Raw genomic sequence first — 17,417 nt, 5'->3', positions numbered from 1 at the left:
ACACAACTCTGCTAGAGTTATAAAGAGGACACACTCAGCTTATACGACCACTTCATTCAAGTACAATTTCCATGTGCCCGCACAATGGCAGTTCACCTTTGTGTTTTACCACAGGTCACAGTGGCTGAATGGTTAAGCGCTTGGCTTCCGAACCTGGGTCCTGGGATCGAATCTTGGTGAAGACTGAGATTTTCAATTTTGGGATTTTTAGGGCGTTACTGAATCCACCCAACTTTAATGGATACCTGACTTTAGTTGGGGAAAGTAAAGGCGGTCGGTCGTTGTGCTGGCCACATAACACCATTCTCGTTAACTGTTGGCCAATGAAACATATATCCTTCCTCTAATCAGTAGATCGCAGGGTCTGAAAAGGGAACTTTACTAATGTCAAGCATTTATTAGATTTTGGTGGACAAGGGGGCGAATTGTTGTCCTTCACCATTGTACCACATACAATCTGTGTGACAGTTTCCGTATGTGGGTGCGAAGAAATAACTATTCTGTTGTCATAGTACTGACCGGTGACGTAGAGACGTGTAAACATTTGGTCTAGCAAACTGAAATGGAGGGAGAGTCAGCTTCTTTGTCTTCAATTGATATGCCATAGTATTTAGCCACCCATATAGGAGAACGAAAACAACTCATAACCCAATTCAAACCTCTGTGGCCTTGCGGCTACAACTAAATACCGGAAAGGCTTCCGGTGTCAACACTGAGGACAAATCAGGAGCTTGTGCTATACAGTGCTACACTCTATCTTGTGCTATACAGTGCTACACACTAACTGCGTCTAGCAGAATCTTCTGATGCCTAACTGCTTCTGCACCTACCGCTCCTTTCGACAAATCAGCTGCACAGAAAGAGGGGAAGCTGCTGTTTAGGTAACTTTGCTCTGACTCCTTATCTTATAATGCCTAGGATCTCATCCCATGTCTATAATGTGATCCATAGTAGCATCATAACTGGAGGAGACCATAAATAGATTTAGTGAACAAGACAAGTAGAGTCACGTGGTGATAACTGTAAGAGAAATATAACTCGATTTGTTATATTGTTAATATACTTTATTAATACTGGTCATACTGTTTTGTCATCAGTGGTTTTCAAACATTGGTTCATAAATATGTACACATCAAGTCACACATGTAACACACACACACACACACTTGCACATCAGTTTTACATTAAATGTAATAAACATAAAACAAAATGAATACACAATAGCAAGTCTCAGTATACAGAGTCTCCGAGTAAACCAACACACTGTCATGCAGGCACATACATGTTAGTACACATATCTTACAATTCATTTGTCTAAATATTACAATTCGAATATATCGTGGTGTTCGAAATAAATCCACAGAAATATTTTTTTTTTCAACTCATTTGGAAGTTCTAGAAAAGAACCTTGCTCTTCATTAGATTCTACACCGTGAAATTAAAGGTAATTATGAAACGTACTGACTGAGGGGCAGGGCCGGCTCTAACAATTGCAGGGCCCTATTCGAAATGAATGGCGCGTGGACCAGTCTTGATAAGAATAAGCATAACGTTAAAATTAAGATTTTGTATTAGAAAATACATTCGTCTTAGTAATAAAAGTTTATTAAATGAAAGCTGACAATGCCGTTTTTTTTTTCTATCGATTGACACCCCAAAATTAAAATGTTTGTCTATTTTCAGGAGATTTTAATAATTTCAGATTTCCTAGACTTTTTCTTATATTTTGCAATTACAGAAGACCCTGTAAAATCAAGAGGCAGCGGAAACCCTGCTATTATATATAAGTTATAATGGTTTAATTTAATAATTTACTCATAGAATTAGCGCGGGCCCTATAAAATTGCGGGGCCCACTGCGACCGCATAGGTTGCAGTGGCTTAAGGCCGGCACTGCTGAGGGGTATGTTTTGTTAATATAAACATTTCTATAGACATTTAGAACATTGTAGATCTTTATTGAAAGAGATAAATAAATGTATCAGCAAAGAAAATGAGTTTTACTTTTATATAGAACGCGTGTATTTTGACTTGGCTAGATCTTCATGTCTCTACTGTGCTAATACCTCAGCATTTAGTTTTGGAATTCAAATATAGCGAACACGACCTGCTGCAAACACAACTCATGTGACGTAGACTAGTCCAGACCTGGTCATCCAGATCTTCAATATAAATAACTATTTACAATACAACAATGATTAAGAGAACAAAAAAAACAAGATGAGAAATGTGTACCTAAACTCTCCATGAACTTTGCCCTTTTTCCTAAGGTGTCAACATTTTCTTTCATATCGCTAACTTTAGCAATGATGAGATACAAACAAGGGAGATAAATAAATACAAAAAAACAAGCAGACTCCAGGCGAGCTCATGACATATCAAACATTTCTCAACCAGAACATAAAAATTCAAATATACAGAGTAATTTACAATTTGTTACATTTCAACATTTATTATTTATTTATTTACTCATGTTTGGTTATTTCTTTGTTAGTAAATTCATATTGCTAAAGAAATGTAACTGAACATTAAAATTGCGTTAGATTTGCAAGAATGTAGAATTCCACATATTTCACAATGATAACATACAAAGGAATATAAGAAGTCTTGGTAGAGTTTGAAGCCATTCCATCGATTGGATGGTATGTAAAAGAGACATGTACGTCTTACCCTAATACCATTTTACACTTCTGTTTAAAAGGAACTATTAATTTCACTTGTCTGTTTAACACGAAAAGTAAAGGCAAACATCGTATGGGCAGGTTTTGTTTTTTTTAGCTGTACATCTTCAGATGTTGCATATATTTCTTTTTGCTCGCGTTATTTATTTAAAATTGAACTAGGCACAGTAAGAACTACTTAAAAGAAACCTTAGCTACTAACAGAAGACATCTAAATATATTTTACACATGTAAACACTTCAGGCATATTGCATCTGAAGGCTCAAATTTCGTCCATATTGCTAAATATATTTGTCTAACATGAGTCAAAACTTGCTTAACGCCTACTCAAAGTCAATGTTTTCCTAAACGCAACATTTAGCAGCTCATATACATTCTGATATTTAAATAACTCCATCGGTAGTCCAAGTTTTTTAAGTTCTTTCAAATTTGTTGGTAAGTGTTAAAACTTCAATCAAAAAGAAACCTATTGCAAAGAAGTCTATAAATAATAAGCTCAATGTCTTCACAGTTCTGCTCCGCTAACGAACTATCAGTATTTTGTATAAACATTATTTACATCTGTCTGTAATCTCTAACTTTCACCTATCTCAAAAGAGAATCAATTCTTCATTCGTTACCTGCACTATCTTGCCTTACACTGAAAAAGCCAAACATTGTTTTGGAAATATTAAAAAGCAACAAACTCGCACAATTTTTGTGCACACAAAAGAAACTTCTACGCGACTTTTGTTTCTTCCGTTACAGATGTTAGAAGAGATGGCCAGAGAGGGTTTCAGACCTGGGGCCAGATCTGTCGATATGCGCGAGTTGTTTACTAAATATCCGAGTCGGTAAAAGAGTGGCTGCAGATGGTATTGTGTACACTTTTTTTTCCTTCTTTTTTTTAAATCTTACTTCCTGCCCAGCAGTCTAGCGGGAGGTCAAAGGTTTCGCCACATACTGGAGTCGTAGATATGTCAGTAAACATGTATACGGACGTAATCAAGGAAAAGCAGGATTCCCGGACCGGGAAATTTTGTCTTGAAGCCAATGTACTACGGCTGTACGTAGCGTTAACCTTTCCCGGTTCATTAGTTACGCAACCTTTACGATTCTGCAAGACCCTCTCCAAGTAAAACCTTGGTTTCGCATTTAATTGGAACTATTTTCCAGAGCGTTGTAGTCCTCTTGGATGTAGTTTGAATGAATTGTTTTAGTATATAATGCTAAAGGCCTGCTTGTGACGTCAAACTGCTGCCTGTTCCGGAAGGTAATTGTGAAGGTTGATGCCGCGAGGTGACAGGTCATCTACCGTGTAGCTCCCGCTGGTAGTGGTGCTGTTACCGTCGTCGGCTGTGTCGAAGCTGTGGTCGAGGATCAGGTTGAGCTCCCCGCCTTGGCCTCGGATATTCGACCGGTTCAGATCGACACCGAAGGTGGAGCCCCATTTGGTGTCCTCACTCGGTCGAGAGATGGGTCCTCGGAGCGGCAGGTCTGACCAATCTTGACGGAAGTCGTCCCGAAAGGAGACATGCTTCACTGGAGGGGCGCTGAAGGATCGCATGGAGCCCGTGGGAGACTTGGCGTCCGATGAAGAGTTGCTATGCTGCCTGATGGTCATGAGAGGGAAGCCGGACCTTGGAATGTTTGGGACTCTTTGTCCAAAGGATTGTCTCAGCGGTCTTGGGGGATTGTTAAGATTGTTGAAGCTAGACACATCTGAAATAAGACGAGAAACAGTCTGAGTTGTTGTTACTTTTAATTCTAGATATTGTCTTAATAATATTTTTTTTTCATAACTTGCTAAACTTTCAATGAATGTAAATTTTATTGAGCTAGATCCAAATCTATTGATGACAAATGACATGTTTATTAGTCCATTAACAAATATTGAGATGTTATCATTCGTTGCTGATGTTTAGTAGCCTACTATTTTGTTTGGTTTCAAACGCAGCATAAAATGTGATCTCAAAAACCAAATCTGTTTTCTGTTGCAAATGTTTTAGATGTTCCTTAAGACTTAAATATGATTACATCCAAGCCCAAAGCTCCCGCATGACAGATGGGGGATGGCAGCCGCCAGGGTTTGAACCAGGGACCATAGTAACGAATACCACACATTGGTCAGTCACTTCATCTGATTTTGTTTTTAATCTTTTTAATAAAAAAGTCAAGACAGAAGTTTATAAATGCTGCTTGTAATCTAAAAAAGAAAGAAAGTGTATGTCATCTTAAAGAGAAGTCTTTAAAGTACCGCTATCTTCAGAAAGTGTGTGTCGTATGTCATCTTAAAGAGAAGTCTTGAAAGTACCGCTATTGTTCCTCGCGCACTCATGCACTCAGAAGGAAAACAAACGAGTTCAACCGAAAGATAGCTAGAGATAAACTAAAAGTGAGCAGATGTCACTCAGAACGAGCGCTAAACGAGTGTTTAATATAACAGTCATCTCACTCTAATGTCTGTATTAATCAAATTACGCTTCCCAAGGGAAAGCACTAATCTACAAAACAAAATAAAATGAGCAGAAGGGACGCAGGGAAAAAAATGGCAGAGGATTGAAGAAAGAGAGAGAGCGCGAAGTGACCTTAGGACAGAGTGGCCGGCAGAAACATCTCAGCACGCAGCCAGGAGCCAAATTTGACATTATTGATTACCTTTATTAACGGGCGACGCCCTTCCATGGCTTCCGTTATCTTCCTCGCTTCCGCCACGCCCACTGTCGCACGTGGTGCTCTCCCCGGATCCATCGCTGGTGACGTCATCCCCAGTGGCGCTGTGCATGAGACACTGTGTGCGGAATAGAGAAAGAGGAAAAGGATGACATAAAGAGAACATGGGGAGGGGTGTGTGGAGGAGGGGGTGGGAGATGGAATGAGAGATAGATGAATGCAAGTACGAATGAGGCTGTCAGATCTTGAACTGTGGGAATGAGTAGGGATTAAGAAAGATAGAAACAGAGAGAGAGAGAGAGAGAAAGAGGAGGAGGTAAGAGAGACTATAGGAGATACAGAAGAGCGATATGACAGCGATATAATTATACAAACATGATATGCAAATAATTATAGATGAAAACAAGGATGGGGAACCTGAGTATGCATCTAAACCTAATGTAAATATACAAGATCTCTCTGTCTATATATATATATAATAAACAACTATAGTACTACAATGATGGAACTACATTTGTTCATATTCTACCACGTTAGTGGTGTCCAACATTTTCGGTTTGCAATAAGCCTGCTAAGGGCCACAGTAAAATTTCAATGACACATCAGCTGTTTCATAAAGCACTGTGGGCAAAAGTTTTGAGGTGGGAAAGGTAAGGGGGGGGGGGGGTAAGCGCCGTGACACGGAGCTGATATATGCCGAATCAAATCCATGAGCTTCTTATCTGGCAATATATTTCAGAATTTAAATTAATGTTTAATTCTTCATCGTTGGTCAGAAGATAAATCTATCGTCTTATCTCGAGAACTTAAAATCTTTGTTATAAACTGTTCAAAATTAAAAAGAAACCAAGCGAGATAGCTAAGATTTACATTTAATGACATACGTTCAAACAAGATAAGATAAGATAAGATAATTTTTATTGATGCAATCAAATGGTAATTCAGTTTGACTATAATTGACAAAGCGAGATAAGATATACTTTCAATGACAAATACATTCAAAACAAAGCGAGATAAGTAAGATATACTTTCGATGACTTTTGCTAGCAAACTATTGTTTCTGTAATCTTTCCTTTTCTGAAGACTTGCAATGTAGAGACTAAACGAACCTCACTTTCGCGTGAACAACTTGTACTAGGACAAGATGAGATAACCCACAGCAAGTGTTTGGATTCGTGAGATAAATCTGGACACACACAAGGGGAGGTTAGCCTAAACAGTTCAATGGTTTATTGTGCTAACTGGTCGCATCTGTAAACTTTTCCTGGAACGGACATACCAGTGACTAATTAGCCAAAGAAAATTCTCACGTTGAAACGAGAAATGTAGTTTAGAATGAAAATGGGCAGCGCTGATCAATGGAAACGTTTGCAACAAAAATACTTTTAAGAGTGTCCAATTATATTTTCCTCCACAATTTTAGATCAAGGCTTTGAAGCGATGTACCGAATTTATGTCAATTTCAAAGAAAGTCCCGAACACTGACCGGCAACGTCACAACCTGGGTGTAGTTTAGACCAATAGCTCGTTGCTGTTGTGCGCTCGTGAAGTTTCTTTTCGTGTTCGATAGTTGTGTTTTAATGTATAGGAAGTAGTTTGTATTAGGCGCGTTTTGTTGCCAAGAATATTGCATGTGTTTACGTCACGCTTAGTTCCTGTATTGTCTTGCAGCGGAGAGAGCTTTTTAGCTTGTTACGCTACATTTCTCTGTTTCCCCGTTTTAACGATGCGTAAGTACATAGCTTTAGTAAGTAGGCTGATCTTTCGGTACGGGTGTCGATTATGAAAAGTTCTTTGATGTAGCTCTAGGTTCTTCTTTGTTTCAGGCTGTTAGGCTTGGGCTATGAGGAATAGTGTTTCCCGCCCTTGTGTCTAGAGTTGTTAGTTGTATACGATGCCGTCGAGCCATAGGGCCGAGATGGAGTGTGCGTGTGAAGGTTTGTTATTTGTATCATTACTGATGCAATGTTAAACAATCATGATTCATTGATTGGCATACGTTGGAATATCTTGTTAATGTGTAATTAGATTATTATTAAATATTGTTCTTGTTGAACAATTGTTGATTACTCATTGACTGTTCCGATCGAGTGATCTTCTATTCGATGTTCAGTTTCATGCAACTTGGATATGCTGTTACTTTTTGGTGTCTGCTTTATCCTGTTGAGGAGGTGGGGAACCCGGGGAATTATATCAACCCCCAGTTAAACCCGAAAAACCCGCCTTGACAGATGCCACGTGGTACAGACCTGTGATTGGTCTCGATTGATCACGTGGCCCATACACTGGATATGCTTACGTCTACCACGTCATCTTAATGGCCAAACCAAAGCCAAAGCCTCCAATTTTAGTACTTTTATTTTTTCAGTACACATTGCTCTCAGTATGACCTAGAACGCAATAAAGATATCACATATTCCGCACATAACCTCAAATAATACTAATAACACAGCTCGACGCTGGCAGTGCCAGTATATGAATATCAGTTCGTTTCTAACATAATAACTAAGATAACAAAAACAATAATAATAAAGATAATGCAAAGTTTCTCACATCTCAACATTTTGAATTTCTATTGTAATGTCTTCCCTTCAAAATGCTAACGGCGTTCTATTGAAACACTCCAATTCTTACTGGGACCTTAGGCTTGTATAAATAATTAATTTTATGTGTGAAATTAAGGAAATCTGCACACACACACACACCTACTTCCCACCCACACACACACGTATACATGAAACCTAAAAATACCTTTTCTTCATAATTATTTTTCCTAATGGACAAAGATTTTTTAAAGAAAATGCTCTTAGACTTAAATTGAATCTGAGAATCAAAGTTAAATTTTTTTTCTCACTCTTTTGTTCAATTTCGGAGTACTTCTTGCCAAAACTCTATCAATATCTCCATGTCCTGGTCTCACAGAGTTTTGCGCCAAAAGTAAACATTATTTTAATGGAAGCCTTGGGATGAAAAAAAATGGCAGAGAAAAAAAGGCATATTTTGATTAAGATGTTCTGATATTCCATCATAGGGACATTCAAAACTCATTTCTTTTCCCGTCCTGTGAACTTCCTAATTTCCCGGTGACCCTCCCTCTTCTTGTCACTTCCATTTACTCTCCCTCTCTCTCTCTTTCTTTCTTTCTCCCTCTCTCTCTTTCTCTCTCTCTCTCTCTTCTCTCATTGCAACGGTCGCATTCAACTTTTTTTTTGTTCAAATGCTTTTAGACAAACAATTTGCAAGGAGTCATTTTTCAAGTTTGGGGTAACGCCTTGCTTTTAATCCGCGCCCCATTTGATTAGCGCCCTTGAATTAGACGAGAAGGAAGTGATGAGCTCAGGGCACGCGCAGGAGAGACAGAACGACAGAGAGACAGAGGGAGAGAGAGCAAGAGAGAGAGAGACAGAACGACAGAGAGACGGAGAGAGATACACACAGAGAGAAAGAGAGAGAGACAGATAAAGAGGCAGAGAGAGACAGAGAGCGAGAACCAGAGAGAGAGACAAAGAGGGACACGTAAACATAGAGAGAGGCAGAGAGAGACAGAGAGACGTAAAGAGATAGACACAGAGAGAAAGAGCGTGTCTGTTGGATTGTCAATATGCTTGCCAGTACTAACGGTACTCGGTACTCAGTATATGCTATACGTAAAACACCCAAAATATTAACTATGTCTGATACACAAGCATGTCTTCAAAGAGATGAAAACATAGACTACATTGCCAGCAGCCGGTTTAAAGTTGTCGCTACTTCTAGAATACAAATGAAATTTAAAAAAAATGAAGGTCAGAAAGTTGCAATTAGTGGTGGGGAGAATTGGTCTCTGTAAGTGTGTGGGAGAAATGGTCTCTGTAAGTGTGGGGAAGAGACGGTAACTATAAGTGTGGGTACAGATGGTCTCTGTAAGTGTGGGTACAGATGGTCTCTGTAAGTGTGGTACAGATGGTCTCTAAGTGTGGGTACAGATGGTCTCTGTAAGTGTGGGTTAAAGATGGTCTCTGTAAGTGTGGGTTAAAGATGGTCTCTATGAGCGTGGGGGGAGAGAGATGGTGACTATCACTATAAGTGCTATGTTGAAGCTCTTGTCTATCAGCCTAATGTTATGTTACAAGCCAGGGAGAGAGATGGTGACTATCACTATAAGTGCTATGTTGAAGCTCTTGTCTATCAGCCTAATGTTATGTTACAAGCCAGGGAGAGAGATGGTGACTATCACTATAAGTGCTATGTTGAAGCTCTTGTCTATCAGCCTAATGTTATGTTACAAGCCAGGGAGAGAGATGGTGACTATCACTATAAGTGCTATGTTGAAGCTCTTGTCTATCAGCCTAATGTTATGTTACAAGCCAGGGAGAGAGATGGTGACTATCACTATAAGTGCTATGTTGAAGCTCTTGTCTATCAGCCTAATGTTATGTTACAAACCAGAGAGCGAGATGTAACAGGAAAAGACAACTCAGTGATCTTTGAAATAAATTTCAACACCGTCTGGACGGCAGTACTCTCTCTCCTGTCCAGTGTCCTTGAGATATGCTGTTGAGTGTGACCGGACTGAAGGACCACTGGGACCTGCACTCAGTCCAAAAGGTTATGCTCATTTAGTGTGGGAGTGTGTTGGGGAGCTGCACGCGAATGTCCATATTAAAGACAGATGCAGAGGAGACTGGAGTTACAAAGAAGTGACTGTCGGGGGGCAACTGTCGAAAATAATTTCATGGTCATTGTTCTGATCGTCTAATGATAGTATTTCTTCGGACAACCACTCACTGTTGGGGGGGGGGGGGGCGGGGGGGCTGCAGGTCTTTTCCTGAAGAAATGAAGGAACTGAACCAATTAGCAAAACTCCCATTTTTCATGACGGTATAGAATCTATAGATAGACATTATTTAAGGGCCTTAACTAAGCAGTTTACAAAGCTATCAACAAACACTATTTGCGAAATGAAAAAAAGAATTCAATGAGTGTGTGTATAGAGACAAGACTTTACCCCTGAGACAATGTCTTGCTTTTCATTGACATTCTAGAGGCGACAACAACATTGTTAGCTCTTTAAAGAAAATTTCCGTTTGTCATTTTGGAGATAATAAATGTCCGACACACATTGTATTTGCTATTTATTCAAGTCCCATCGCTAAAAGAGACGCTAATGTAGTCTTTTTCCAAGGCTTATATTAACTAACTTGTCTGTCTGGAGAAAATTTTAAACTCGTTATTCATTATTTATAACTAAACACAAATAAAATAAATAAAAAGATAACCAAGAAGTGATATTTTTTTAAATTGAAAATGGAAATAAATCTTATATCATTGAGATTTATGGCTGTAAATGTAGAGTTCTTTCTATTAAGTTACCGTGTTTTTTGTTTCTTTTTTTAAATTATTTACTAAAAAATATTTTTGTATATTTTGCTTGTTCATTGTACTATCAGGTTTAGAAGATGAATTCAAGTTGGCGTCATTCTAAACAATCAAGGGAAATAGTGACGGTAAAAAAAAGCCAGAAAAGAAATAGGAAACACTTTAATAACAGAAACAAATGTATACACACATTATTCAGATCACTGTTCAAGTAAAGTCAGTATTGGTACGGGTATTTGTCAAGCTACCTTTCAAGTCATCCACACAGATGAAGTTTGCATTGACCAATTTGAAACGTTTTAACTGATACAATATCTTAACTACTTCGTCATTAGCCATAACTCTGCATTACTATTCAAAGAAGATTTCTCTAAATTAAGAACTTGGAGGCAGAAGTGTTTTGAGAAAATGATAAGGGGGGTCACCATAAATTTGTGCAGATGAACGCATAGCAGTGTCCCCCTAGAGGACTGGACGAGACAGAGGTCTTAGGGTGGGCCGGGTGTGATGTCGATTAGCTCCAACATGGGGCCCGGGGATCGCTGGGTTTATTGGATTAACCGGTCACTTCAGATTTCAATTTGGCCGGCCCCGCGATGAATTCGGCGGACACATCACATTTTAATCAAAGGAATGGCCATTCCCAGTGGGCCGCCAGACCCTCCAGCAATCAATGCATACAAAACCCCTTTAAAACAAGTGGGCTTCAAAATATGCACTGGCCTTTTAGCCACTGCACGAGACCCGCTTCGCATGGGCTCTCTCTTTTTATCCGTCTCTCTCTTACCCCCCTGTCTCTCTTTATTCACATCTTCCCCTCTCTTTTTCTCCCTCTCCTTAACTACTTCTCTCTCCTCCACTCTCGTTCTTCCTCTCTCTCTTCCTCTCTCTCTCTACCTCCCTCTCTCACCACTTTCTCATTTTCTGACTCTCACTTTCCCCTCTCTCTCCTTCTCTCTCCCCCACAATAGTCCGATACAAATAGAAAAAAACATTCACAAAGTATCAGCAAGGTACATCTATTGTCTATTATTTGTCAGCATCCTTTTTGTTGACCAACTGACTGATTGAATTTTATCAATAAAGTAAAATAGCAAAACCAATGCTAATTATATCCTTCCATATTCAGCACCATCTTTTTTTTTTTTGCAATGATTAAACCTCCACCCTAACAAACACGATGTCCGCTGCCCCACACGCTAGAAATGTTGTTCTTATCCGACTGTCATTTGTCCGCGTCCCCACGGGGTCGATTAATGCGTTCGTTATGACGTCACGAGCAAGGTTCAACGCAATGAACAAAGGCAACCTTTTCTCTCTGCTGATGTTTCGGTCATGGGTGACTGTAAAACATCATCACCGCTATTCTCTAACGGGGTCTGGCCAACATCATCACCGCTGCCAAATTGAATTAACGAGCACATTTTTGGGAGTTGGCAATACTTTTTTTGGGCTACCCACCGTTTTGCGCGGGAAAGTGTCTGTGTGTGTGTGTGTGTGTGTGTGTAAGTGTGTGCGCGAGCGCGTGCATGCCAGTGTTTTTCTAACAGGAAAGAGAACATCTCACGACATAGGACATTGCTACTTCGCCACCAGGGGTGAGGACATGGTGTGAAATTTTAATGGAATTTTCGAAGTTATCCGGAATGTGGTCGTCTGGTGAAAAATGAAGGGAGATAATTTGATAAAATGCTGGAATTAAAAGATTTTTTTCTTTTCTGGTCTAATCGTAGAGCTGTGAAGCCTGCGTGTGATAAACTTGATGTTCTGGGATCGAATCCTAGTCAAGGAGCGGTTACGTTATGTAGACGATTATATTCTTTGAGAATGAGATTAAAAATAGAGGAAAGAAAGACAAATTATAATTCTTGCATGAGCGAGAGAAAGAGATAAATAGAGATAAGAGAGATGAAGAGAAAGAGAGAGAGAGAGAAGACTGGAAGGGAGAAAGAAACAATGACGTATATATTATATATATGAGAGAGAGAGAGAGAGAGAGAGAGAGAAAGAGAGAGAGAGAGAGAGAGAGAAGAAATAGAGAAAGAAAGAAGGAGAAGATAAAAGAAACATTTTAAAGTCTTCTACAAACGACAACTTGAAAGTCCGAGCATTATAAAAGTCGCCAGACCCCGTTTTCTCTAATCAAGATTCATTATCAAATTACGTGTCTCACACGAATGTGTCTTGCTCTACGAGACACATTTGTCTTCATCTGCATCGCACAGAATCAAATTTGACAAAAGACCATCATGAAAGATGAGCGATCGAGACCCCCCCCCCCACCCCAATCCCAAAAAAAAAAGTCAAGTTAGAAAGCTGGGCTCCCATGCTAGTGATGAGACAAGAGATCTAATTGGACAGGGCCCGTGTTCTCAGCCTCGCTTACAAGCCATAATGAGGTGCTTTGAGTGCAGCTGATGTTCATTGGACTAGACTGCATGCGGTATGTATCTGACTGTAGTGACTTAACAAGACTGCATGTGGTATGTATCTGACTGCAGTGACTTAACAAGACTGCATGTGGTATGTATCTGACTGCAGTGACTTAACACGACTGCATGCGGTATGTATCTGACTGCAGTGACTTAACAAGACTGCATGCGGTATGTATCTGACTGCAGTGACTTAACAAGACTGCATGTGGTATGTATCTGACTGCAGTGACTTAACAAGACTGCATGCGGTATGTATCTGACTGCAGTGACTTAACAAGACTGCATGTGGTATGTATCTGACTGCAGTGACTTAATGCAAGCACTAACACCGAGGATGGGCATCAGACATATGGCATGAGAGCTTACCGATGGGTCCACGCCGTGAAGCTTGAGTAGGTCCTGGTGTAACCTCAAAGCTTTGTTCCAGTCTGATTGGTCACTAGTGCCTCCTGACCCTTGGGAAGTATTGAACTGTAAAAAAAAACGTTCATGAATATTTACTAATAATAAATATACTGCTTTTAAATGTATTAAATACACAAAGCTCATGAACATGAGATAAAATGTCCAAGTACTCTACTTATTTATTGACACGCTTCTATATTCACTTGGTACTATAAAGTGCCTTTAGTTGAACAATTCATATGAAAGATTGGACCTCCACAAATAGGTCCAGGGCTTCCACTAACTGGCATCCGGCCCTGGTTATTTAGTAGTCAATAAAAAGTAGATGGATATCTTTGTTTTGTTCTTATTTGGTGAAGTTATGGAGACTTGACTTTCAACCAGAGAGAGTGCATAATAGAAAGCTGCAGTACCTTTACAATGGTGTTTACAAGTAATTACATTCAGCCAAAGCCACGAGAACTTATTTGCTCTAGACACAGAGGCTAATTCTTTGGACGATCAAGTCATTGTTTCAAGCCAACCTAAAACTATTTTAAACAACAAGAGAGTCGTAGTTACGTACCTAAACCATGGTGCGAGGGGCGAGCTTGTACGTGAGGTAGAGGGGGGGGGGGGTTGAGAAGGCGGATTGAAAGGAAGAGACCTGCATTATTCTGTACATAAATGGCAAGAAATTCAAAGTTTGTGTGAGGCTTTAGTTTGTACATGTTTGTCGAAGTTCAAGAAAGAAATCTGTAAAGGGCCAAGCATCAGCTGGCAGAGATATAGACACAAAGACTTGGACGCTGATCCTTTCAATATACAGGCGAGGGGGTGGGGGTGGGCGTTATGAAAAAGAAGGGCAGACACAGTCCAGGTATCAAGGGACCAAAGCTACGGCGTCGACCTTTCCACTTGCAGTAACTGATGCTGAAACTATTGCTTGCAGTTGTTGACAAAAAAGCACTTCAAGACTGACCCAAGGGAGTTCGGAGTGACCTTTACTAACAGTGAAGGATGTCTACCTCCCCTCCCTACCCCTATTTCCTTTTCCCGGACTTCAGCTTCAAACAACGAGTCTCATGTTTTCCATGTGTGTACCAAGCGCATAGTGTAAACTTTTTTTTTTTGGACGTTTATTTTGGGCGGCAAAATTTCTATTGTCTGTTTAAACAAAGAATGTATGCAACTGGGCATTTACCAATACTATTACAGCAAGCTGTTCCAAATAAATAAAACGATAAAATCAGAACAAAGTAGGAACACCACAATACACAACAATGCTAACATGTGCTAAAAAATTCTAGATCCATTCAGATTGCGCTTATTTCGTGGGACTGTCGGAAATTAAATAACTCGGGTTCCCAATGATGTATCATTTATACATTTTTAACATGTCTATGCTTGTGGCCACAACAAGAGATCTCGTAGGGCTTAGAGTATCGAACAAAAATTTATTGTTGCACCACGGATCAATTTATAAACGTATTAATAAGTGCTATAGTTTTCGAATTGTGTAGCTTTGCAGCAGTGCTATTCTTTATTTGCACACAGTTTATGGTTATTATAAAAACATTTTTTAGTAGACCTTAGAGAGTCGTCTTTGAACTCCGATTGTTTTAGTTGTCATACAAGTTATTGCTCTAAATTATTCCAATGCGCCCTGCACCCTCCTAATAATGTTTCGTGGCGCCCCTTTCAACGGCTAAGAACATAAAAAGAGGGGCCAGGGTGCGTTCAGAGCATCCAGTCTAAACACGCGACGTGAAGGCCTCACAGTAGACTCGCCCTTGAAACGTGAGCCCTGTTTCTCCGGAAATGAGTTTTTTAAAGCTCATCAAGATGGCTGCAATCTTTGGGGGGAGAGAGTAAGATAGAAAGAGAAAGAGAGGGAAGGAGGAAGACGAGAGAGGAGGAAGGGAGTAAAGGTCGAAGATGAAATCTGAAGATGATTAGCAGATCAAAAGTGAAAGCAACAAATCCCTCGTAAGTACAAAACATAGACTAGAATATTGCGCCGAATCTTATAAGATTATAACATACTGTACATGAAGAGTGTAGGAGTGTATTATATCCTCATTCAATTTGATCTAATTTCTTGGTTTGTTTGTTTTAAAGACGTTGAAAACGATGTACAAGTAACTAATTTATCTGACATTCAAGAGATAGATTTCATCTAACAGGTAATCAATTAATTTCATTACTTGGGATGATTGGATACAGAAAATAAAAACAGAGCGAAAGAAAGAAACAGAGTCAGGACAGATAGAAAACAGAGAAAGAAAGAAACAGTCAGGACAGATAGAAAAAGGAGAAAGAAAGAAACAGTCAGGACAGATAGAAAACAGAGAAAGAAAGAAACAGAGTCAGGACAGATAGAAAACAGAGTAAGAAAGAAACAGTCAGGACAGATAGAAAACAGAGTAAGAAAGAAACAGTCAGGACAGATAGAAAACAGAGAAAGAAAGAAACAGAGTCAGGACAGATAGAAAACAGAGAAAGAAAGAAACAGTCAGGACAGATAGAAAACAGAGAAAGAAAGAAACAGAGTCAGGACAGATAGAAAACAGAGAAAGAAAGAAACAGTCAGGACAGATAGAAAACAGAGAAAGAAAGAAACAGAGTCAGGACAGATAGAAAACAGAGAAAGAAAGAAACAGAGTCAGGACAGATAGAAAACAGAGAAAGAAAGAAACAGAGTCAGGACAGACAGAAAACAGAGAAAGAAAGAAACAGAGTCAGGACAGACAGAAAACAGAGAAAGAAAGAAACAGTCAGGACAGATAGAAAACAGAGAAAGAAAGAAACAGAGTCAGGACAGACAGAAAACAGAGAAAGAAAGAAACAAAGTCAGGACAGATAGATAACAGAGAAAGAAAGAAACAGAGTCAGGACAGATAGAAAACAGAGAAAGAAAGAAACAGAGTCAGGACAGATAGAAAACAGAGAAAGAAAGAAACAGAGTCAGGACAGATAGAAAACAGAGAAAGAAAGAAACAGAGTCAGGACAGACAGAAAACAGAGAAAGAAAGAAACAGAGTCAGGACAGATAGAAAACAGAGAAAGAAAGAAACAGAGTCAGGACAGATAGAAAACAGAGAAAGAAAGAAACAGTCAGGACAGACAGAAAACAGAGAAAGAAAGAAACAGAGTCAGGACAGACAGAAAACAGAGAAAGAAAGAAACAGAGTCAGGACAGACAGAAAACAGAGAAAGAAAGAAACAGAGTCAGGACAGACAGAAAACAGAGAAAGAAAGAAACAGAGTCAGGACAGACAGAAAACAGAGAAAGAAAGAAACAGTCAGGACAGATAGAAAACAGAGAAAGAAAGAAACAGAGTCAGGACAGACAGAAAACAGAGAAAGAAAGAAACAGTCAGGACAGATAGAAAACAGAGAAAGAAAGAAACAGAGTCAGGACAGACAGAAAACAGAGAAAGAAAGAAACAGAGTCAGGACAGATAGAAAACAGAGAAAGAAAGAAACAGAGTCAGGACAGATAGAAAACAGAGAAAGAAAGAAACAGAGTCAGGACAGACAGAAAACAGAGAAAGAAAGAAACAGTCAGGACAGATAGAAAACAGAGAAAGAAAGAAACAGAGTCAGGACAGACAGAAAACAGAGAAAGAAAGAAACAGAGTCAGGACAGATAGAAAACAGAGAAAGAAAGAAACAGAGTCAGGACAGATAGAAAACAGAGAAAGAAAGAAACAGAGTCAGGACAGATAGAAAACAGAGAAAGAAAGAAACAGAGTCAGGACAGATAGAAAACAGCGAAAGGTTGTGATAGAATTATGGGAAGATAAAGGAGGGTGAGCGGTAAAGCCATTGGTTTCCGAACCGGAGGGTCCCGGGTTTGAATCCTGGTGAAGACAGATTTTTAATTTCGGGATCTTTGGGCGCAT

The 17,417-nt window shown here is 39.4% G+C and overlaps 1 protein-coding gene across 1 annotated transcript in view; it reads right to left on the bottom strand.

Moving 5' to 3' along the window:
- Nucleotides 1-1,024: 1,024 nt before the first annotated feature.
- The window catches only part of LOC106059212 (putative protocadherin beta-18), a 72,609-nt gene continuing 56,216 nt past the window's right edge, over nt 1,025-17,417 (bottom strand). Inside the window, exons 8-10 of the mRNA XM_056036295.1 lie at nt 13,492-13,596; nt 5,318-5,450; nt 1,025-4,381 (exon numbers count right to left, since the gene is read on the bottom strand). Of these exons, the coding sequence (XP_055892270.1) occupies nt 3,909-4,381; nt 5,318-5,450; nt 13,492-13,596 (711 nt within the window). The 3' untranslated portion in view covers nt 1,025-3,908. The remainder of the gene's footprint in view (nt 4,382-5,317; nt 5,451-13,491; nt 13,597-17,417) is intronic.

The sequence above is a fragment of the Biomphalaria glabrata genome, chromosome 7 (assembly GCF_947242115.1).
Source record: "Biomphalaria glabrata chromosome 7, xgBioGlab47.1, whole genome shotgun sequence".
In the NCBI taxonomy this organism is placed as follows: Eukaryota; Metazoa; Mollusca; class Gastropoda; family Planorbidae; genus Biomphalaria; species Biomphalaria glabrata.
Note: the sequence above shows the minus strand (reverse complement) of the source record. Positions and strands in the feature narration are given on the sequence as shown.